The 25,536-nt window shown below is 30.0% G+C and overlaps 1 protein-coding gene across 1 annotated transcript; it reads right to left on the bottom strand.

Moving 5' to 3' along the window:
* Positions 1-22,792: 22,792 nt before the first annotated feature.
* Positions 22,793-24,634, bottom strand: LOC113852069 (polyphenol oxidase, chloroplastic-like). The gene is made up of 2 exons (XM_027482326.1): positions 24,459-24,634; positions 22,793-24,398 (listed from the first exon to the last, which is right to left on the bottom strand). Exons 1-2 carry the CDS (start codon positions 24,632-24,634, stop codon positions 22,793-22,795), a joined length of 1,782 nt encoding a protein of 593 aa, XP_027338127.1.
* Positions 24,635-25,536: the final 902 nt, after the last annotated feature.

Raw genomic sequence — 25,536 nt, forward strand, 5'->3', positions numbered from 1 at the left:
TTTGGTTTTACAATGTATGTAGAGAGGTGCTTGTGTCCACTCCATGCTAGATAATGCAATTGCTAAATGAAAGGCAGGCAGCGTTATGGTCAGTAGCGCATACATTTACAATTTTTTAATCATTATTGCATTCTACTCTGATCTATGCTTGATAGTAGAATTAAAGCTTCTAATTTTATGCATACATTTATATTTTAATGTCATTTACATAGTAGTTGTCTGCAAGTTTGTTTTTATGGTTTCCTTATTTTACATGGCAGGAAAATTTTCAGTTGGCATTATTCAAGAAGAAAAAGAAAGAGTTTTTTTCTTCCAAAAAAGTTAATATTGTATTTTCTGCTTCTAATTTAGCTTGCTAACTAATTAGCTATTCTTAACTGCTTTCCTAACAAATCTGTACAAACTTTTCCTTAGAAAACTGTTGGTTCGTTCAATGTAATTTGGCACAATTGTGCCTAACTGCAATAGTTTACTAGAGGGAAGTATGCATTTTTTTCTGTGAATGGATGTGTTCCTATTTCTGGTTGTGCTGCCCCAAGATCTCTCTATATTAATTCCTATTTGTTCTGAAAATTATGCATTCATTTATTACCTTTTATCACAATTGACTACCTATATTGAGATAAACATGGACTTGTTATCCAATACCTTGAATTACATGTACATCATTCATTATGATTATCTTTTTTAGTGGTCATAAGGTTGTAACTTACTAGAATTTGACATGAATTTTGTGAGATGATGTTCGCAGAAATGTTATTCCTTTACTAGCTAGGAAGAAAGCATTGTTATTCCATTCTTCAAATGCCTTTTCAAATATTTTGCTGATAAAATATTGCATGTAATAATAAATTGCTATGAAACATATGAATTTGTTGTTGTATTGTGATTAAATTGGAAAGATACTATTTTCTTCGAAAGGACAAAGAATATATAATAAACGAAACATAAAGTGACCTGTGTTTTTGTTATTGTTGTTATTATTTGGGGCTAGAGTTAGGTAACTAACAGTAGATATTCTAAATTTTTATGCAAGGTCAGGTTGTATATTCGAGACATTGCGGCCAGAAAAACTTTTAATTGTAGTTGTAAATGAAGATTTGATGGATAATCATCAAAGTGAGCTTTTTTCTCCCAAAAAAGTTAATATTGTATAAGAATAAAACCAGTTTTTAACTAAAATAGGATTTAAAACCAATTATAAACCAAATCCAAATTTTAAATGTCATATTTCTATCTACAATATGTTGCTTACCTATACTCATTTTTAAATGTCATAATCAGAGGGTTTTGCAAAAAAAAAATTCAAATTTCTAAGGAAACTAATTTTTCATTACAGCTGAGATTGCACAAAAAGTTGTTGTTGTTCCTCTACACTAGAGTTTTTAATTGTTACAAGGTGGCTAACTAGAAACAAGCAAAGTATTATGTTGTCTTTAATTGTTAAGTACACTAGATTTGTTGTTGTTCCTTTGCCAAACAAACGAATGATCCACTTTTGCCAATAAATTTCATTTAGATTTTGTCAATATAAACTTGTGTTCATCTAGTTACTTGGTAATAAAAAAGTTGTCACGATATAAATTGTAATATTTTGCAATAATGTTCAAGTAAGAAGCAAATAAATTGACTAGCTTTGCTATTTAATATTGCAGATGTAGCTAAAGGTTGATATAAATTGCAAAACTAAGAAATAATATAATCCAAAATATTCATAACAAATAAAAGAATTACACCTAACAGAAATATCTATTAGACCATACAAATTAATAGTCTAACATAATGTCAATGGTATATGAAATATGATGTCTAATGATTTACATCTATTCTTTAATCTTTTTCAAGTGCTCAAATGACTTTATAATCACATTGTTATGTATTACGTTGTAAGGCTTTAAAGTCAAATCTAAGGCAATTTGCAATCTTATTTCATCGTCAACCTATAAACAAAAACGACTTTTAAGTAATTGTTACTATTGGGTTACAATTACAAAATATCATTAAAAAAATTTAAACTCGTATTCTATATTCATTCACATCCATTTGCATCATCCAACTTGCTATTCAAACACCATAATCATTCCTCTGTTTATAGATCAGATTAAGTAATTTTTATTTTCTATTAAACAACTATAAATAGTCAACAGATTAAAGTATAATAAATTACATTTACAAGTCAAATCTTTGAATGCCTGTCCCTTTAGGGTGCACAATTCTATATTCTGAGATTGAATATTTCTATGATAAATCATATTTGTAAAATGATTCATGTTGGAGTAGTTCTTCCATATATATATAGCCTATAAGATTAAAATTTCATTTCTTCCACTAAAAAACATTAAACTAGTGGAATTGTATTGACAATGAGAGTGGATAATAATTACCACTTTCTTCACACTTCTCTTACGTGATTCTAATTTTGATTGAATTAGGAATGACTCAAGTAGAACTACCTCTCTTTTTAGGATGTTAATAACAACTAAAAACCAATTAATGTTTTCTTCATTTAAGAAGGGATAATACATCAATATTAAAAAAAATTTATATCACTTGTCACCTTTGATATGAAATCAACTTTACCTATAAAAGAATGTTGATAATATTCCATCAACTGATTTGGGTGTTTAGTCCATGTAAGAATATATTGCTACAAAATTGAAAATATGTTAGCATTGTTACAAAAAAATAAAATCATATTTAGACTAAATTAATTCATTGGTCAATGATAAATCCATATTTTACTAGTATTTTACTTCAGTTTGTAATACATTTTGTATAAAAAATATGATTGAGAAAGCTGAAAAACTCATAAAAATGATAGAATGTTCAATTTCTTTCTAAATAGTTTAGTTGTTTAGATTTTATGAATTTCTTGTATAAAAGTTACTAATTAGAACATTTTTTGCGAGAAACTCTAAGCTGAGATCATAAGGTTGGAGGATCAAGAGAAAAAGTAGAAGAAAGTAACAATTTTGGAAACAGAGAGTAAAGAATAATGAAGCTAAGTGCTGGGCATTACCACTTTTTGTAAGGAAAGTGATCACTCCAGAGCTTAAGTTCAGAGGCTAACTTGCGCTTTACTTTTTCTAACAATAGTAACCACGCCCATGAAGAAAGACTCTGTGTTATTACTATTACAAATAATAGCGATTGTTCCAAAACTAGGGTAAGAGGAATCAACTGCGCGTGATCACTATTTTAAAGAAAAGTGAACAGGTGCAAGTGTGGGTAGAAGAAATAAGTTGCTCGTGATCACTACTACTGAGAAAAGTGACCATGCACATGATCAAAGGGTAAAATAAGCTGCGCATTCTACTTTTTTAAATAAAAGTAATCGTTCCAGAGAGCATTCAAGCAAAAAAAAGTTGTGCATAACTCCCATTGTGAATAAAAGTGATCGTTCCAAAGAGAATTCCAGCAAAACAAGATGAGCATGGCTCCTATTGTAAATAAAAGTGAACACCCACATGATATTTGAGGCAATTCATCCTGCGTTGCTATTATTGTCTACAAAAGTGGTTGTTCCAGCTGTGAAGATTACCAGAAAGCCTTCTGCGTGGTTACTTTATGTTATGAAAGTAACCATGCTAGAAAGGCGAGAAAATTATAAATATGAGATGAGATTAGCTCAGAATTTTGGGATCTTTTTTCATTTTTTCATTTTCATTCCATTTTCTTATCTTGAGAGAGCTGCATGAGAGATTAGGGACAAACTCCAAGCTTTATATCTTGAGGAATCAGATTGAAGATTGGATTGAAGATGATTCTTTGCTCATCTTATTCTTCTTTTTCTTTCTCTTTTCACTTTGTAATTGCTTTCTAAACTCTTTGTACTTAAGAATTTATGAATCTAAAATGGAAGTATTGATTTGATTTTGGATTTGAACTTTGAGAATTTGATTGGATTGAGTAGTTAATTCTGTAATAAAGTAGTTGTTGGATGAAAATTCAATTGACTAAACAAAGAGAGGCCTTTATTAATGGAATTTGAATTTGTTTCTTAGATCTGAATTAATTATCAAGATTAGTGATTTTTTAGGGATAAGTCATCTTAATCTTGCAATCTTGTGGTTTCTACTTCTTAATGCAACACTTAATTGAATCACACCTAAGGAATTAAGGTGGTTAAGTTGAATGTTAGGGTCATTGAGTTAAGGAATTAACTTTTGACTAATAATTTGTGAAACTGATTATCAATCAAATCAAATGCTTGAATGTTCATAGCATGATTGAGTTAATACTAAAGTTTTGGTGAAGTAAACTCTTAACTATGTTCGTACATCTATTTTTAATACAAAATTCGTGGCTTTTGTTCTATTATATATTCTACTTTCTACACTTATTAAATTGCTTCCAAATGTTACAAACTCCAATTGAATTGTGTTAGACTCAATTAGTTGTTGAATTGTAAAGTGATAATTGAGAAAACTATTCCCTGAGGATGATACTTGGGATTCAATTTTATTTCAAAATTTTATAACTTGTTACAACTATACTAGTACACTTGTTAATCAAATTTACTTTTATTGCAAATTTTGTGAAAGTAACAGTAAAAAATAAAAGAACAAGTCCAAACAATACCGAAAAAGTAGTAGGCATGAACCAAATTCTTGGGTCTTCAAATGTTGATCTTTCTTGATATGTCATTATACAATCTACCAAATCAAGTACCTATATAAAATAATTACAATTAATACAAAATTCGTGGCTTTTGTTCTATTATATATTCTACTTTCTACACTTATTAAATTGCTTCCAAATGTTACAAACTCCAATTGAATTGTGTTAGACTCAATTAGTTGTTGAATTGTAAAGTGATAATTGAGAAAACTATTCCCTGAGGATGATACTTGGGATTCAATTTTATTTCAAAATTTTATAACTTGTTACAACTATACTAGTACACTTGTTAATCAAATTTACTTTTATTGCAAATTTTGTGAAAGTAACAGTAAAAAATAAAAGAACAAGTCCAAACAATACCGAAAAAGTAGTAGGCATGAACCAAATTCTTGGGTCTTCAAATGTTGATCTTTCTTGATATGTCATTATACAATCTACCAAATCAAGTACCTATATAAAATAATTACAATTAATACAAAATTCGTGGCTTTTGTTCTATTATATATTCTACTTTCTACACTTATTAAATTGCTTCCAAATGTTACAAACTCCAATTGAATTGTGTTAGACTCAATTAGTTGTTGAATTGTAAAGTGATAATTGAGAAAACTATTCCCTGAGGATGATACTTGGGATTCAATTTTATTTCAAAATTTTATAACTTGTTACAACTATACTAGTACACTTGTTAATCAAATTTACTTTTATTGCAAATTTTGTGAAAGTAACAGTAAAAAATAAAAGAACAAGTCCAAACAATACCGAAAAAGTAGTAGGCATGAACCAAATTCTTGGGTCTTCAAATGTTGATCTTTCTTGATATGTCATTATACAATCTACCAAATCAAGTACCTATATAAAATAATTACAAGTAATATTAATGAATATAACCTATATGATAATAATTGCTAGCAATATTAATGAATATAAATACAATTTAAAATAAAAACTTAGTCAGATAGAGATATTATTACATCTTGGACAATCATTTCTTTGGGCTTTAAAGCTTGTAATATTTTTCTATCAACAGTACACTAATTATCGTGTGTACGTATGAAAACTTCTTTCCTGAAATATTTGCAAAATAAATTTAAAATAAAAAAATCATATAAAATGAAAGTGATGACTTAAATAGTCTATCATTTAATGTCTAATATATACTGAATTTGTATTAGATAGTAAAAACTAAATATACCCCTCCATTTTGTCAGAACTTGATATTCCAAAGATGTAAGTTGTAACAACAACTTCTTTCGTGGGTAGACTGACTATTTGGGGTGATTTAAAAAGTTGTTTAACCACTAAAAATAATAATAATAAAAATTTGTCAAATGCTTATTTTAATAATAATTTAAAAAGTTGTATAAAAATTCGACACAAAAATATTAAACTTAAACCAAGTAGGGAGGTTCCAATGATTTTTTATTTGTTATTTTGCTCTATGATGGACTTGTAGTTGATGTCCTTGTGGTTTGCAAAACCTTCGTAGGTTTCTGGTTCTTTTTTACGTGTGAGAAAAATTTCTTGCCAATTAATTTCTTTCCTAATTGTTCACCATTTCCACCATTGTTTCTTGAATGAACTTTGGTTGATGTTAACCCACCATGTTCTAACTTTTTCAAAATCATTTCATTTGCACTCTGGTTGGTAGTCAATTTTTTAGATGTTGAAACATTTTGTGGCACAAGGAGTTGTCTCATACTAAGCAATTCTTCCTTCACTTGTCTCATCATTACTTTTAAATTGCAATCCTTTTCATCGTAACCTGTTTATATTAGGAGCATAATAATTTCCAGCTTGTTAATGCATATTTGTAAATTCATTTAGCATTGCTATAAAGAATTTAGTGCAAAGTTAAAAGTCTTTACCTTTTCACACTGGTCAGAACTTGATTCATCAAAAATTTCTATTTCATGATTTTGAATTGGTTGGGCATTGATAATAGGAGATGCTATGGATTTAACTTTATAATTTATCATTGAGAGGTTATTTTGATTATCTCTCATCGATGTCCTTTTTTTGTATTCATTTCTAGTAGCTTTAAAAGTGTTAAATTCACTTAAGATTTCTACAAAAATAGATAAATGTACAGTACAAGAGATGTTATGCTCATTGTAAAATAATATTTCACAAAGAAAACAAATAAGAGCACAATATTTCAAAGATAATACCTAGACAAAGATGATATCTCAAGAACAAAGACATTTTTTTCCTGTGCTTTCATTGGGTTGTAAACTTTGATGTTGATGCTTTTACATTCTTGTCTTCCTTTTAGCAGTCATAGAGCAAGCACTTAATGTATACATGCAGGCTCTTAACTTTTCAGATTGTGTGAAAGAGATAAGGAAGTGATAGAAAGTTACTACTGCTCCTGGGTAAATGTTGCTACTGTTATGTGGTGAATGTTGATGTTGTTATGTCGTTAACATAGGTCAGAGGCTGTGAGAGTTCTTAATGTTTAAAGATGCTATCATCTAAGTACAACTAGGTGATGGATGTCTAAGTAACATGCTTATAAGCAATATTCTCTCTTCCTTAGGAAAGCTTTCAAACCTTGAATCATTGGACGTTTCTTTCAACAATTTATAAGGGAAGATTCCTTGACAATTAACTTATCTCATCATTCTATCATTCTTTAACATGTCTTTTTACAATCTCTCAGGTCCTTTAACTATAAGAATGCATCACAATTATGTTCAAATTTCTCATCTATATCATTGACTCTTTTATTTATTTTATTATTTTTCTTGATTTCATTTCTTTGTATAGTTTTGTTCACGACGAAATTCAAAACCCCAAAGAAATTATTGCAAGAAATTCAAAATCAAGCATGAGGGGGACAGTCGCTTCATATTAATAATCAAATGGAAAAAACAGAGAAAGGAATTGATATACATATGTATGGGTGTTGTGAAAAAATTAAAGAAAAATGAAGTTCTCTATTCTAAAAGTGATGATACATTGATGCCAAGAAAAAAATTATGTTTCAAATTTAACTAATGTACGAAATCCAGTAACGATACAAATGGTGCATTGAAATCCCATATTTACAAATTACTTGAGCAAGAGAGATTCACAAATAAGACACAAAGATTTCTTCAATTTGTAACAAAAATCACAATTCTGCAGCGTATGATTTAGGGTTATCATTCCAAAAAAATGCAAGGAGCCTGAAAATGAACAATGATTCAAAATTACAGGTGAGGGTAAAGATAAGATTTAGAATCTTTAATTAATTTTGTAAGAAGTTGGTGAATGATATAGTGTCTTCAAATGTATATGGGATGAGAAGAAGCATAAGAAATAGGCTAACCAGAATCTTCTTTATCAATCTTCAAATCTTGTGAGAAGTCAGTGAATAATACAGTGTGCTCAGTGTAAATGGAATTAGAAGATTTCGTAAGAAATGAGTTTGTCTAATCTCTAAAGATCGGGTGACCTCATATTCATTTTTTCATAGGCCTCACTCCTCTCCCTTTCATTCCAGTGGAAACTCCTTAATCAAAACATGATAGTTGAGTGGAGAAGTTCTTTGTGAAACCTTAAATTAAAAACTAAGGGATTATTTAGCAATAATAATTAAAAAATTTTAAGAATTAATTAGTAAATATTTTTTTTAAATCCTTTAAATATAAATATAAATTTAATAGATTTAAAGAGAGTATTGTACCCTTTTAGCAAGGAAAGAGTACTGTAGAATTCTCCTTAATTGTTTTTGATGATCAGATTGTAAACTTTAGTGTGAGATATTAATTTTGCATTATTATTTTATATTTTAAAATTTTTCATCATTTAAATTTTGATGGAATATCACTTAATTATACTTTAAGCAACAATAATTTTCTCTTTATTTTTAATATTTTTTTTATTCGTATGTTACACAATATATATATATATATATATATATATATAATAACAATAAATAAATAATAATAATAATAGTTTTGTATAGTTTATTAATTTAAGAAAAATATGATAAAGTTATATTTAGTAAATAAGATTTATATAGAATTGTTATCGCAAAAATGTATAAATATAGTTGTTTAAAGATTTCATGACTCAAGTAAAAAGTCACGTTATAAACATCAACTATATATTTCATGTCTATTCATAGGATTCTGAATTAAAGTTCTAAGTAATTGATAAGAATATACTTTGATAATATAAATTGCAAAAAACTTTTTAAGATCAACTACTCTATTGATATAAATTGTAAAAAACCTTTTTTAAAATTACATTGGAAGTATTAGGAGAAATTTGACCTTTAGTATAAGTGATAAGTATCTTTAACTCATTTTTATTTATAACTCTTAAGGTTGCAACATAAAATTTGTCATAAGAGATAATTGATTTTGGAATATAAATTTTAACGTTTTAAAAATAGTCTCCAACTTTTATTTATGGTCATCGCAAAGAAAGTGTAATTGGAAATTGTTTCTTTTAAAACTTGAAAGGAATTATAAAATCTAAAGGAAATAAAAAGTTTTTCTCCAAAATTATTTTTTGATATTACTTTTACTTTAAGTATATAAAAGCCTATCTAAGTGATCACCAAACATGTACTGTTACACATGCTTGAAGATTTATCTATATTTCTCAAAAAAGTATAATTGGAACACCAATTTTCAATTTCAAAAGATGATTAGGAAGCTTAGAACAATTTATTGTAATAAAAAAAATTTAAGAGTTTGAACTGGTTTATTAAGATGTTCATTCATTGTGCATGGACGGTTAAAGTTAACATATGTTCTACTTTCCCTCGATGAAAGCATATAATCATTCAACATGTCAACTATTTTATTAGTTGGTGCCAAAATAACATTATTTTGAAAAATAGTGCACCTATCACATTTTTCAAAGAAAATAAATAAGAATACATTTTTTTCATAATACAAGCAACAAAATCTCTTGTGTTAGTGATGATTAATTGCTTTGAAATTCTAACAATAATGCTATCATCATTTTCTTCACTAGCAGTTTGATTGCCAATACTCAATATAAGAATGTGCTTTATGTAATTAATTTCAGCATTTAGAAGCCTTATATTTTTCTTGTCAACTTCAATACTTTACAAAATTGTTAAAGATATGAAGCATTAAGGATGCATAAACAATATCTTGTATTATCCCTTTTTGAATGATAGGTAGTATTTGTCGCAAAAAATTATGACTTTTCCTCCAAAAGGCTTATTTATGACAAGTAGTAGGAACCAATCACAAGTCTGGTTCTTCATACATTCATGAAATACCTAGTTAGAATCAATTTGAAGAGTTAATTGATTATCACAATATAACAAAGCATGACGAGTGAAAAGAACTCCAAAATTTTTCAAAAGGTATGTAAGCCATTGAAACTCACAAATGGTAGATGCTAAAGCTCGATACTCATCTTCAGAAGAATTTCGAGAAACAGTGGTTTATTTCTTGGAGAGCTAAGATATTAAAGAAGTGTCAAGATAAACAGAAAAATCAATAATTGACTGATGAGAATCAATACAACAAGCCCAATCATAATCACTGAAGGCTTTGAGTTGGGTATCATTGTTAGCAACCAAGAAGATGCCAGAACTAAGGGTATTTTTTAAGTAACAAAGAACATGGAACGTTGCTTGATGATGAGTAGATGTCAGGTGTAAAATTACTTAACTAAGATGTTGAACCGCGTGATGTTTGGATGAGTGGTAGTGAGATAGATGAGGCAACCTATTAGACATCTATAAGCAGATGGATCAGTGAGGGGTGTACCAGAAGAAACATGGAGACGAGTGCAATAATCCATGGGAGTGGAAGTAAGGCGAGAAGTAAGCATGCCATTGTCGGAGAGTATGTCAAGAGCATACTTATGTTGGCATAAATGAATACCTGATGCATTATGAGCAACTTCGAGCCCAAGAAAAAAACTTCAAGTCACCAGATCCTTGATCTTAAAAGTACGATCAAGAAGCAAAGTAATATAAGTAATTTCATCAATATTATTGCCAGCAAGAATAATATCATCGACTTAAACAAGAAGGGTTGATCGTTGAGAACTTGAGAAAGAGAAAGAAATCAGACAAAGATTACTTATACCAATGAAATAATAAAAAAGAGGAATGTCGAGCATACCATTGACGACTGGCTTGTTTAAGACCGTAGATTGAACATTGTAAACGACACACCTATCTAGGCTTGGGAGCAGTCAATCGTTGAGGAAGTTGGATGTAAACTTCTTCATGGAGATCACCACGTCGGAAAACATTGTTCACCTCGAGTTGTTTGAGGTGCCAATTATGAATGGCAGCAAGGGCAAGAAGAAGACAAACAGTGGTGAGGTTGGCCATAGGAAAAAACGTGTCGAGGAAATCAAGGCCCTCTATTTAAGTGTAACCCTTGGCAACAAGGTGGGGTTTGTAATGCTCAATGGTACCATTTGTATTATGTTTGACCTTGTAGATCTAACGACGCCCTATTGCAGTTTTGTGAGGAGGAAGATCAGTGAGAGACCAAGTATTGTTTGTTTCAATTGCAATGATCTCGTCATGCATGGCTTTAAGCTAACAATCAATCTTGGAAGCCTCAACATATGACTTAGGTTCAGAGGTAGACAAAATGAACATAATATATTTGTGAAAAGGTGGAGAAATATGTTTATAAGAAAGAAAATGTTCAAAAGGATAATGAATACCTTTGGAGGAAGTGGTGCTAGTTGATTTAAATTGATAAATGCAGATTTTACTAGGTTTTTAAGTAATTTTCTAGATTATTTTTGATATAAAATGTAATTCAAAAAATAAAAAATGCACAAAAATATATTAATATTCAATAAAGTAAATTGTTGTCTTTAGTAATTCAAATTGTGTGAATTTAATAGAATTTTTGAAGTAATTTTGTTAGTTTTGCAGGAGATTCTAAGCTAAGAGTCTTAAGGATAATGATTGAAGAAGAGGAAATAGAAGAAAGTGAAAGATTTGAGCTTACAAAGAGCAAAGAATAATGAAGCTAAGTGTTAGGTGTTACCACTTTTTACAAGGAAAGTGATCACTCTAGAGCTTAAGTTTAGAGGCTAACCTGCGCGTTAACACTTTTTCCAACAATAGTAACCACTTCCATGAAGAAAGGCTCTGCATTATCACTATTACAAATAATAATGATTGTTCTAGAATTGGAGTAAGAGGAATTAGCTGCGTGTGATCACTATTTTGAAGAAAAGTGATCACGCACATGATTAAAGGGCAAAACAAGCTGTGCGTTGCAACTTTTGTCAATAAAAGTGATCGTTCCAGATAGCATTCCAGCAAAACAAGCTGCGCATTGCTACTTTTGTCAATAAAAGTGATCGTTCCAAAGAGCATTCCAGCAAAACAAGCTGTACATGGCTCTTATTGTGAATAAAAGTAAACACACGCATGATATTTGAGGCAATTCATCTCTGTGTTGCTACTATTGTCAACAAAAGTGGCTGTTCCAACTGTGAAGACTATGAGAAAGCCTTATGTGTGATTACTTTATGTTATAAAAATAGCTACGCCAGAAAGACGAGAAATCTATAAATATGAGATTAGCTCAGAAATTTAGGGATCTTTTCTCATTTTTTCATTTCCACACCTTAGGAGAGTTGGGAGATTGGAGGCAACTTCCAAGCTTTGGACCTTGGGAAATCAGGCTGAGAATTAGATTTATGAAGCAATTCTGCAGCTCTTCTTCTTCCACTCTTTCTTTCTCTTTTTCTTTTAGGAACATGTTTTGATTTTTTTTTGTTATGGATTGATGGATAAAATTTTGATATTATAAATTGATTATGGATCTTAATTTTAAGATCTTAATTGTATTGACATTTAATTCTTTCCTTAATGCAATTCTTGAATTAGCTATTCAATTGAATTAAACCTAGAGAAATTTTCATCAATGGAAGTTGAGTTAATTTCTCAGATTTGAATTGAATGTCAAGATTATGGATATCTTAGGGATAAGAATTTGTGATCTTGTGATCTTTTAATTTCTAATGCTTAATGCAATGTTTGATTGAATTAAACCTAAGGAGTTAGGATAGTTTAGTTAGACATTAGGGTTAATGAGGCAAGGAATTGTCCTTTGTTTAAATAAGTGAAATTGATCATCAATCAATTAAGGAATTTAGAGTTCATACCTCATTCAGTTTTGCAATTGATAAAGAGGTGAGATCATTCCTAACTTCGTTCACATATCATTTCATTACTAAAATTTGTAGTTCTAATTTAATCAACATTTACATTTTAGTGCACCTTCTACTTCAGTTCTTAAATGATTCAAAACATCTTAAATATTCATTTGGCTCAACTATATAGTGATTTGTAAAGTGGTAATTGATAGAACTAATCTCTGAGGACGATACTTGAGACTCAAATAAATTCTAAATTTTATTACTTGCTACAACTACCTATTACACTTGCTAGTTAGTGTTCTCTCAGCTTTGTGACATAAATGCACTATAGAAATCCATAAGATAAGTTGCCAGTTGACGGAAATGGGTTAACCAGCAAAGAGAAGGAGAAGTAGGAGTAAGTGCAGGGGCATGGTAGGGAGAGAGATGGTTATCAGAAAAGAAGACTCGACAAGTGTTGTAAGGATAGGTGGAGTTGTCTAAAATACAAGTAATTGTAAAAGATTTAGGGATGGGTAATGAAGAGTTTGGAGAAGACGAAGGGTATTGGTCATGAAAGTGAGGAAAATGATCCTCATAAATAGTACATTACAGGAAACTTTAAGAGCCCGAGAATGAATGTTATAGACTAAATACCCTTTTGTGTGTGGTTAGAAACCAAGAAAAATTGAAGGATGAGCACGAGGGTCTAATTTCTTGTGATGAGTAGTGATAGAGCTTGTATAACACAGACATCCAAAAACGCGAAGATTAGAAATATTACATGGGTGGTTATGCAATTGTTCAAAAGGAGAAATATTATGCAAAAACGAAGTAAGAATGCAATTTATAAGATAAGCAATATGTAAAAGAGCAAAACACAAAAAATTTAGGGGTAAGTTATACTGAAAAAGTAACATGCGAGTAACATTCAAAAGGCGCTAGTGTTTGCATTCAATAATACCACTTTGTTGAGAAGTTTCAATGCAAGTAGTTTGATGTATGATGCCTTTAGACAAAAAATATTGATGCATGGAAAATTCAATACCATTATCAATGTGAATGATTTTAACATGTTTATAAAACTGATTCTCTATTTGAGTAATGAAATTGATTATATGAGTACGAGTTTCAGCTTTTGAAAACATGAGAAAAATCCAAGTGAAACGCATATGACCATCCACAATAGTTAAGAAATATGTGTCCATGCATAGAAGTTTTTGAACATGGTCCCTAAATGTCCATATGTAATAGTTCAAAGGGTTGGGATGCATGAGAATGACTTAAAGGAAAAGAAAATTTTCTTTGTTTAGCATGATGACATGTGTTACAAGCAAACGTCTTATCATTAGACAAACAAGGATAATATTGTTTCATGAACTGAATACGTTCATGAGGAATGTGATCCATACGAAAGTGTCACAAATCAATAGGTAGCTTATTATATTGACAGTGAACAATACTAGAATGCACGAAATGTAAAATAATAAGATTGAGAGCAAGTTGATAAAGACCACTATTTACATCAATTGTACTAATCTTTTGCCTATTGTTCGTGTCCTGTATGATGCATGAATGCGGAGAAAAATTCAATTCACATTTGAGGGAAGAAACTAATTTAGAAATGGACATAAGGTTGAAGGTAAAACTAGGAATGTAAAGCACATCAACTAAATAGAAGGACTAAGTGAATTTGACCACTCCAGACTGGGTAGCTATAACATACTAACCAGTGGGCGATTTAACTACAATGGGATCAATAGTTATGTATGATAAAAATTTTACTAACAAACAAGATACATGATCAATAGCTCCAGAATCTATGATCCATGGAGCCATGAGCGGTGTAATGGCAAAACAAGCAATAGACTTGCATGTACCTAAAGTAGAAGACAAAATTGAACCAATTTGGTTCACATGGGACATGTTTAATGCTGAAGTTCCACTGTTTGGTTGTTGTATTAAAGTTAGCAGGGCTTGAAACTATTGAAGAGAGAAGTGAAGATCTTGGTTCTCATAAGCCTGTTTTTCATCATTTCCAGTGACTCTAGTATCACCAGTTACAATACTCTTCATAATTGCATTGTTAGTGGTGTGAGACTTGTGCCCCAGTAGGAAACTGTGTTTGTGATAACAAACATCTATTGTGTGCCCATTTTTTTCACAATGAGTGCATATTTCCCACTACAATTGAACACTTTTTTATTCTTAGCATCATTATTTGAACAAAACTCATGTTTGTGATAACAAATACTTTCATTGTGATCAGCGCGTCCAAAATAAGTGCACATAGACAAAGAATTGGTTGCATTAATCATGATTTCTTTTGTATCTAGATTAACATGCGTTATGAAATTGTTTTGAAGAAGCTAACGTTCTTGCTATGCTACATATGAAAAATCTTAGAAAGTCAAGGCAAAGGATCTGTGAGTAAAACATGAGATCAAACATTGCTATATTGATCATTTAATCCATGCAAGAATTGCATCGCTCAATCCTCCAATTTGTGTTGAGCAATAACAGAAAGAACACTACATGAACATTTTGTAGTGCAAGTTCAAGTCGGATCCGGCCTGAAATATTCAAGCTCATCCCAAATAACATGTAGTTTAGTGAAAAAGTCAGTTACAAATATCATTGTTTCATCGAAGAAGTTTTAAATTGTAAATCTGATATGCAGAGGAGATTTCCTAGTGAGTAACGTGATTTCAAATCCTTCCATATGTCATCGCCTTTTTCCATCCAAAGGATATTGTGACAAATTGATAGAGAAACTAAATGAACGAACCATGAAATTACCATATTGTTGCAACGACACCATGCAGTGTATGTCAAATCAAATTTTGATGGCTGTGGTGCACTTCCATCCACAAATTCAACTTTGTTCTTGACACTAAGAGCAGTTAACATCGATCGACTCCAAGAATGATAGTTAGTTGAATTAAGCAATGGCGATACAAGGGCGGTTGCAGGATTTTCACTTGAGTAAAGATAGAGATAACTATAAACACAAGATGTTTTCGATTGTTCACTCATAATAACAAAAATGGAGAAGAGAAAAACAAAGATGAAGAGCTCTGATACCGTAACAAAGTGATGCAATCCTATAAAGAGCATGTAAAATAGAGAAAGAACTTAATGTGTATGAATAAGATCAACAATGGCTTTCTTATCTTATTATTGAAGAGTACAATGGTATATAGACAAGATGATGTAAAACAAATTAACTGAAATCAGTTACAGGATGATTAACTAATAACTAACAAAAAAACTAACTATAGTTAAGATGTGTGTCTTGAATTTTCTATTACCATCCTAATTTGAATATTCATTTCTAATTTTCTTTTAGTTTCCTCATAAAAGTTTGAATTCTCTTATAAATTATTGTATAGACTTTTGTCTTTTAAATTTTAATACTTGGTGGGCTTTCACTCTGAGCTGAACAACATGCTTATATGTACTGTGGTTGGCACATCAGAAATTTTCTTTTATTCCATAGCATCAAGTCAATATAAGTAAATTAGTTATGATAAATTATTGTATAGACTTTTATCTTTTAAATTTTAATATTTTGTGGGCTTTCATTCTGAGTTGAACAACATGCTTATACTCGTTGTGGTTGGCACATCAGAAATTTTCTTTTATTCCATAGCGTTAAATCAATATAAGCAAATCAATTATGTCTACTGTGAAATTATGCAGTTTGAAGCCAATGCTCTTTGGACGAAAGTCATGTGCTTGGGAGGTAAAATTTTGATGTTTCAACATCTATATGAACCTAAGGTTACAATACAAGCAATTGACGACATTCTAAATCCTTTTAGAATAAACTCAAAACTTGGTTGTTGTGAGCTTAATGCTTTTGACAAAACAATTTTGTGTGTTTTGACATTGTTATTTTCCCTGATCGACATGATATGTGTGTTGGAACTAAAAGAAATTTAGAAGGCTATTAACTTGAAAGTTGAAATTCACTTTTATTCATACTAAAAACCTTTAAATACAAGAAAATCATAACTTAAAATTCTACTCATTGATATGAAAATAAATCACAAATAAAACTATTCATAAATGTGTAACAATCCGTTTACACCCATAATTTCTATATTCAAAACTCATAAAATATGAATAAACATTAATAATAGCTATTAATTCAAATTCTCAACATTCTTCCTTGCATCAATAGTTATCGATTACAAGTTTCTTTCTCAAGTTCTCGAACCATCCTTTTGGAAGCGCCTTTGTGAAGATGTCTGCCAGTTGGTCTTCTGTCTTGCAATATTCCAATAAAACTTTAACTTCTTATTGAACTTCTCTAAGAATATACAACATGATATTGAAGTGTTTATTCTTTACGTGAAAAACTGAATTATTAGAAATTGCAATTGCTGCTAGATTATTGACAAACACCTTAGTTGAATTTGTTTGAATAACCTGTAGATCAGTAAGAAATTTTCTTAGCCATAAGGCTTGATTAACAGCTTTAGTAGCAACTATGAACTGTGCTTCAACAATTGATTGTGTCACAATATCTTGCTTCTCTGAGGCCCAAGAAAATATTCCAAAACCAAATGTAAAGCAATAACTAGAAGTGTTTTTCATATCATGCAATGAACCTGCCCAATCACTATAAAAAAATCCATGAAGATTAGATTCTTGATTATGCTTAAACCAAATTCCATAAGCAAGAGTTCCTTTGACATATCTCAACACACGTTTAGTAGCTTGAAGATGCTCTTCACTTGTACAATGTAAGAATCTAGAAAGAACACTTATAACCTGCAAAATATCAAGTCTTGTTGATGTAAGATACATGAGACAACCAATAAGACTTCTAAAATTAGTCTCACTAAATTTTTTTGCACCATCATCTTTGTAAAGTTTCAACTGCTGAAACATTGGAGTACTCATAGGCTTAAAGTTCTCTATTTGAAACTTCTTAAGAATTTCTTTTACATATTTCTTTTGACTAATAAAAATTCTTTTTTCATCTTGTTTAACTTCTATTCTAAGAAAGAAAGTCATTTCTTCATAGTCTGTCATCTCAAAGACTTTCATCATATATTTGCTTGAATTTCTCAACAAATGCAATATTGTTTCCTATCACTAAGAGATTATTCACATATAATGAAACAATTAAAATCTTAGAGTTCAAGCATTGCACATAAACAATTGACTCACTGAGACTTTTTGTGAAACTAATACTCAACAAGTACTCATCAATTCTACTCTGGGCCCTTGGAGCGTGCTTTAAACCACACAAGGCCTTCTTTTGCAAATAGACCTTGTCTTCTTGTCCTTTAAGTGCAAAACCTTCAGGCTGCTCAACATATATCTCCTTCTGTAAATAACCATTGAGAAAAGCAGATTTTACATCCAGTTGACATATCTTCCATCCTTTTTGAGCTACAAAAGTACGAACCAATATGATTGTATCAAGCTGAGTAACCGGAGCAAATGTTTTAGAGAAATCAACTCCAAATACTTGAGCATATCCCTTCACTACAAGCTTGACTTTGTGCTTGTTAATGAAATCATATGCGTTGTGTTTAGTCCTAAACATCCATTTAACACCAATAACATTTTTGTGTTGAGGTCTAGGAACTAATTCCCAAGTCTGGTTCTTCTCAATCATTTTAAGCTCCTCGTGCATTGCAATAATCCACTTTGGATCCTTTGCAGCTTTAAAAAAATTTGCAAATTCTAATAAAGCAATAAGATCTCTTGTGTTAATGATGATAAATTCCTTTAGAATGCTAACAATAATGCTATCATTATTTTCTTCACTAATAGTTCCATCGTCAATACTTAATATCTAATTGGAGAATGTGCTTAAGTCATTAATTTCAACATCTAGAAGTCTTATATTTTTCTTGTCAACTACAATACTTCACAAAATTGTTAAAAATATGAAGCATTAATGGTGCATGAACAATATCTTGTTTTATCCAAAAATCCCTTTTTGGATGATAAGTAGTATTTGTCACAAAATCATGACTTTTCCTCTAAAAGGCTTATTTGAGCTGTCAATAATAGAAAAGTGTAATATATCCCTAAATGTTATGTCCGTAGCTTCAGAACAATGTTTGAGTTATAGGAGCCTCATCCCATGTAACTAACTTAACTTTGATTAACTCAAACAAATGACTTTCTTGCTTGATGTTATAGGTTTAGTCCTCAATTACTTCATTTGGAATAACAAATCTAGAATGAGTTTTCCTACCTAGAATAAGTAAAGTTGTTAAGAAACTATTAAAAAGTCTTTGTACAATAAAAATGTATGTTTTAGTAATTTTAATGGTTGCTAACCTGTCAAATATATGTCTTCCATTTCAACTGCAATGGTTAAAAAAGAAACATGAGTAAACAAATTATTTAGAATATTTTCACCTAAATATGTGATATTTTGGTGGTCCGCATGATGTTCAACATATATTTATGTTTGTATGTGTGATACTTTATCCCATTTTCACCGATCAAGAAATTTTTCATATAACAAGTCACCTTTTCTTCAGCAAATTCTAAAACTATGACAACAAATCTTATTTGACTAAAGCATGTATTCTTCCCTCTTAAAACAAAAGATTATACACAAAATTCATAAATAATTCTTAACAACAAGCTATTTAGCTGAAATAAGGAAATTGAAACCTTTAAGATTTGAGGTTATGTAAGAAAATTTAAAAAGACTCAGCCTAGAACAATAATTAATGCCAAAACAAATGCTATATATACACCATTGTGACTTGATTTTGGTGTTTTCAATCCCCGTGTCATTAACTAATATGTTGATTTTCAACAAAGAGCTAGCTAACAATAGATTGTACATATGACTAAAAGGTATTCAAAGAGTTAAGTTATTTTAAGTTTTAAAATAGGATGAATTTGAAATAAAGAATTAATTTAACAATTATAATTTTTTCACCTAATCATTGGTAATTTTCTCCACCTATTTGTTTCCAATAAATGATAGTAGAAAATCAATTCAACAATGATTAATTTTTACTTTTCTTCACCTTCCGTTGAGTAATTTATTAGAAAATTTAATATATGAAAAAAAATGTATATAAATAATTACATTCTTAATATTGAAAAATTAATATTATAATTGTATTTTTAATTTAAGTGAGAAAAAATTCTTTTAGAATTACCCAATAGATGTTTTTAAATTAAAAAAAAAATACGAGTGTGGTGTATGAAATTTAATCCGTGTGCTAATATCACAAGCCCAGAATTTTTTTTCCCTCTCTTTGTTGGACTAATTATTTTATATTACTTTCACGAATTAGACTTTTTAGTAGTAAAAATTTTATTTCAAAAAATAAATAATGAATTATAATAATAATAATAATAATAATAATAATATAGTTATTGAAAATAAACAAAAGACGTATGAAGTCTATGTTCATATTTATTATTTTTTACCAAAATGTTTGTTTTTAACATATTTTTTTATTAAAACTATTAAACATAGTCTAAATTTGAATTTGATATTTTATTAAATTAGTTCAACCTGAACCAGTAAAGAAAACAGAACAAATAAATTGAAATAGAAAAGTTTAAATTTAATTTAAACTTTTAATTCTATATTTTAACGATTCAAACTGCTACACCGCCCCCACCCCACATGATCTATTGTTTTTTAGATAGTCATTTCTCACAACCTGTAAGTTTTGACTTTAAAAGTACTGAAAAACCATTAAATAAATAAAAATAATTATTTAAAAGTTTCATTTTAAAATAATAAATTATATTATGTTAAATTTTTATATTATTTGAAAATTAGTTTTTCTTCATTCCACATTTTATCCCAGGTGAAAAAATGATGTTAAACGAACATTTAGGTGAATTTGAGACTTCTTGCCGAAGAAAAAAATTATCCACTAAACACTTAACACGTATTGGAGCAGAAGCTGGCCTGACTTCATCCTTTATTAACTTTAGTGCCATCCAACTAACATTTATAAATTACTCACTTTATCTTTAATTATAATTAACAATTACAATAACATCTATAATTATAATAACGCCATTAACATTATGACATGACTTAGGTGAAAAGCCCTTCTCCTTAGTCATAGTTTCAAATTCATTACTTTTCATATTCAATAAAATATAGCAAATGGAGCTTATTTTATGTCACTTTTAAGAAATAAATTTAATATTTAGTTTAGTATGCAGCCGTATTCCGTAACGTAATATGCATTTTATTTAAAGAGTTTTCCGTGGAAGTCAAATTTATACAGGGTACTTTATTTTAGTCAAAGTATTAATTGCTTATGTTATAATTAAGTAGTTAACGGGTTCCGTGGTGTTCAGTAAGGCAATCTATATTATTTTTTATTTTATTTTATTTTTTTGGCTTCCAAGGCAATCTATATTTTACACAATAAATTTTTAATAATGTTATGTTTTTTAATAAAAAAAATTATTTATTATTTTTTATTATGTATACGTAAACGTACGAAAAACTAAAAATAAAAGATAACAAAATATAGAAAATAGAAAGAGATCTACAAATTATTCAGTAATTAAAATATATTTAAAAAAAATATAATTTAACATAATCAAGTGAATTATAAATTAACACTGCTTCAATATAGTCAATAATAATAACATATATATATTAATTTAATTTAAACTATTTATTTTTCAAATATTTGAATATAATATACAAATTAAATATAATTAAAATTTTCGTTTTAGATCTAAATGAATCTAACTGTACAAATTAACTCATTATTTTTATTATTGATTCAAACTAAATTGATCGTGTTTGCAAGCAGCTGGCTTTATCCGCTTACGCCCCCGACAATATCTATTTTACAGTATTATAAAGGTACATTTTCCACTTTTGTATCTAATTTTGGTTCTTTAAAGTTTTTTCATTTTATTTAGTCAATATAATCCTTAAAATTTGATAGACTTTGTTTTCAACTTGCGATACTTATCATGGATATGTAGTCTGACTGGTCTCACAGGTTAGACGGTAATTCTAAAAATTGTTAAAGAAATCAATAAAATTACACTTATTAATTATTAGTAATTTTTTTTTCCAATGAAATAAATCTTTAGTGAACCAAGTGGTATTCATTAATTATACTATGAATAATTTAAATAAAAAAAATAAATACATTTTATTAGTCTTCAAAAATAAATTTTTAACATTTCTTATTTACATTCTAATTATTCATTATTATTAATTTTGTATTAATAAAGGAAATTTGATATTCAGCCTGTGAATATAAACACGAAAAAGTAAAGATAACTTGTTGAATGGAAGAAGCACATGCATATTGCTACTCATGAGAAATAACACGCTTAGTCTCGATATTACTAACTAAAGAACCCTAATATATGAAATACTGTAAATAGCAATATATAATAATTGTTTAAATTTCATCTACATTTATATCCTTACTTACAAGGATTTTGATATTTTTTTCTCTTTTTATTAATTTGTAATATTTTACATAAATGTGATAAAAGGGTATAGAAATTAAATAAAGATGTAAAAAATCCACAACTTAAAAATTAATTTCTTCATTTATTATAAGGCAGAGAAAAACGCGTGTAATTTTCAAATGTGATTATTTTATTTCATAATTTCATTTTTTATACACATCCCAATTTTTAAAAAAATGATTTAACATTTCATAAGAAAATAAAATAATAATATCAAACTAATATTTTCCTAAGATTTTATGTAAGAAATATAATGTGAGCGATTTAAGCTCAATTATATTGTTTAAACCATGAAAATTAACGCTATATATACTATATAGTATTATATGTAATTATATATATATATATATATATATATATATATATATATATAATATCATTTTAAAAATACCGAAACATGTCTCACTCAAAATATAAAAACATGCATTTTCCACAACCTGCACCTACATCTTGTCTCCAACCGAAGTACCACACGGTGAGGCCATTTAATTTAGTGACTGAAAGGTGAAGAATTCAACTAAACCAGCGTAAACCTCGTCATGATCAATGGAACAAGCACATGCTATCGTTTTTATTCAAATATTTTAACCCAATATCAATGTGATGATCACTTGTGAAACTCTATCTTGATACCTCCGACGGTGACATGCCCTTTCCCAAACTTAGGCACCAAAGTCACGACCACATGTTCATCATCTTCAACACCTAAATCCTCCAACAACTCTGTTATCCCAATCCTGAAGTTCGTCTTCATCTTCCCTTGCTTGTGCTTGTGCTTATGAGGCACACTCACAAAGCCTCCCGCAAACTCAGTCTTAGTTGGCCCACCTGGCACATCATCTTCATCGTTAATATAGACATCAAACTTCACACCTAATTCTCTTTCAAACTCAATCCCTTCTATCACCAACACTTCCTCTTCTTCTTTCTTCTCCTTCTCATTCCTACCTTTCCTTGGCCTCTTCACGATAACCCTCACAGTTGAATCCAAAAGCAAAGGAAACTTAGTTTCTTTGGAAGTCTCATCAGCCCGTGCTGCACCCACACCCAAGCTCTTTTGAACCACTCTTTGAAGGCTACCCCTACGTGGTGTAGGCTTAGTTTGTAACCATGGAACATCAACATCTTGGTAAACATAACCAAGCTTTTTAGTATCAAGACAATCCTTCACCTTCACACGAACAAGGTTCTTATTCTCATCATAGAAAACAAAACCAGACTCTAACCAATCAGAATCAGATATATCATTTCTTTTCCCACCAAGTGTTTTCCATATAGACCACATCCTATCCACATTAGCGTGGTGAGAGAAGAAAATGGGGTCTCTACCCGCAGAGTAGAGACTGCCCATATCTTCAAAGTTAGGTTGTGTGTTATCACCAGTCCATACATGGACAGGACCGTGAGGAATGTTCTCCACAGTGCCACCACCAGGATCACTATCTTCACCCGCGCGATAAGCACTACCAAAGAAGAGAGATGGAGTCTTTGAACTTGACACAAGTTGCCGATACATGATGTTGAGGTTGGCTGATATTTGTTGTTGAGTTGTGCTTTGGTCTTCAGTGCCATTGTAGTCAAGGTCAACGGGTTTTGGCGGTTTATGATTGGCGTTTCTGAGGGAGTCATAAAGTGGTGATTGGGGATCTGTGTACATGGCAGGCATTGGCATGCCATTAGGAGAGTCCCAATTCCAAAAGGGTAGAGCAAAATTTGGGTCAAGGTCTTTGATCAAGCTCCCCAAGATTTTCTCATAGAAATATAGGTACCAACGGTGAAAGGGAAAGAAGAGCCAAGAATTGTGAACTTGGAAGTCTAGTTGAGGGAACCCAACTTGGTGATATGCACCATCACAATAAGCACAATGGACGTTAGCTTGTTGGGTGAAGTTGCGTGGGTCACTGGGAGGGAGCGCTTTCATGCGACGAAGGGCTTCTTTGTAATTTTGGAGGTATGTGGCATCTACCAAATGAGCGGCGGGTCTAACCTTAACTTTGGGGTTCGTTGGAAGTGTGTAATCTATGATGTTTGAGGAATTTGGGGGGCAACAATTTGTTTGTTTGGCTCCAGAGGGTAGGTCAGGCGGACCACATTTGGTTAGATCTGGAGGGGTGATGGGAGCGGCAAGGGACAATGAGTCATTGTTAAGGGTACCACAAAGGCCTCCTAGACCTATGAGGATGTTTCTTCTGTCAAACATTCCAAGGTTGTTACTATTGGCTTCTTCTTGTGTCTCTAATTTGTTCATGTTTCCTATTGATTGGTTTTGTGGCTCGTCACCCTTTGTGGCTTTGCATGACACTCTAGAAACGTAGTATTGGCTTGGTTTCGCTACTTTTGGGGCATTGGACTTGTGGTTTCTGAATATGGGAGAGAATGAAGAAGTAGCAAAGTGGGTCCCCGAAGGTGGGGAGGCAATGGAAGGGGGTGGAGGGCATAGGGAAGCCATGGAGCATGAATATAGCTAAGATTGATTTAATTTGCTTGCTGTAATTGTATGCTTTAAGCTTGTGAATTGCCTTCCATTTTATAACAAAGTTCTATAGACTGTTCTTTCCGATTAATTAAAATACATTCAAGATTAGCGGTGCCTCGCGCCAGTTAATAATCACGTGGTCGTGTAGTGCATGACATTATTTTATTTTATTTTATTATCTGCTAAGTTTCATTGCCGTGCGAATCACTATAAATCTCAAGTGAATTCCAAAAACAGATATCATCAGCAGAACGATTAAATAATGACAGTGGTCAATTTGGAGTACTTTATCGTAATCCTAGATGTATTTTTATATTATTTCGATATATATATATATATAAAAGATTTTTTATATTATATTATATTAGTGTAAGTTTAAAAAAATTTATATTAAAATTTTTATGTACCTTAATCTAATGGGTTATAATTTATTATTTTATTAACCGTTAGATGTAAATTAAATAAAAAATCTAAATAGAATGAAAGAATTTTTAAATTTATACTAGCGTAAAAAGATGATATATAAGAGCAGATTTTTTATATTAATATAGGTTTAAAAAATTTTATATTAGCATATTTTTTTTTTATTTTAGCTAAAAAATGAAAGTGATTGGAATTCTAATTTATGATCAGCAAATGAAAGAGATTTAACTATAGAATTTAATTGTTGAGCAATATCTCCCAACCCCGGATCGTTTTTTTTTTTTACCAGTTTTGTTTATATTACTTTAATTTACGGGTTTGTTTGAGTGGATAATAAAAGTAAAGCGAAGAATTATAATTATTAATTTCAAACTTTTAAATTTATGATAAATGCATGTATATGTATATTAACACATATTTAAATTTTATTTTTTTAATTAATAACTATAACT

This window comes from Abrus precatorius, unplaced genomic scaffold (assembly GCF_003935025.1).
Source record: "Abrus precatorius isolate BTA unplaced genomic scaffold, Abrus_2018 Scaffold10, whole genome shotgun sequence".
Classification (NCBI taxonomy): Eukaryota; Viridiplantae; Streptophyta; class Magnoliopsida; order Fabales; family Fabaceae; genus Abrus; species Abrus precatorius.

Coding starts and splice junctions, on each gene's coding strand:
- LOC113852069 (XM_027482326.1), bottom strand. CDS start 24,634: ATGGCTTCCCTATGCCCTCCACCCCCTTCCATTGCCTCCCCACCTTCG. Junction 24,399..24,458: donor AAAGCCACAAAGGGTGACGA/GCCACAAAACCA, acceptor AGAAGCCAATAG/TAACAACCTTGGAATGTTTG.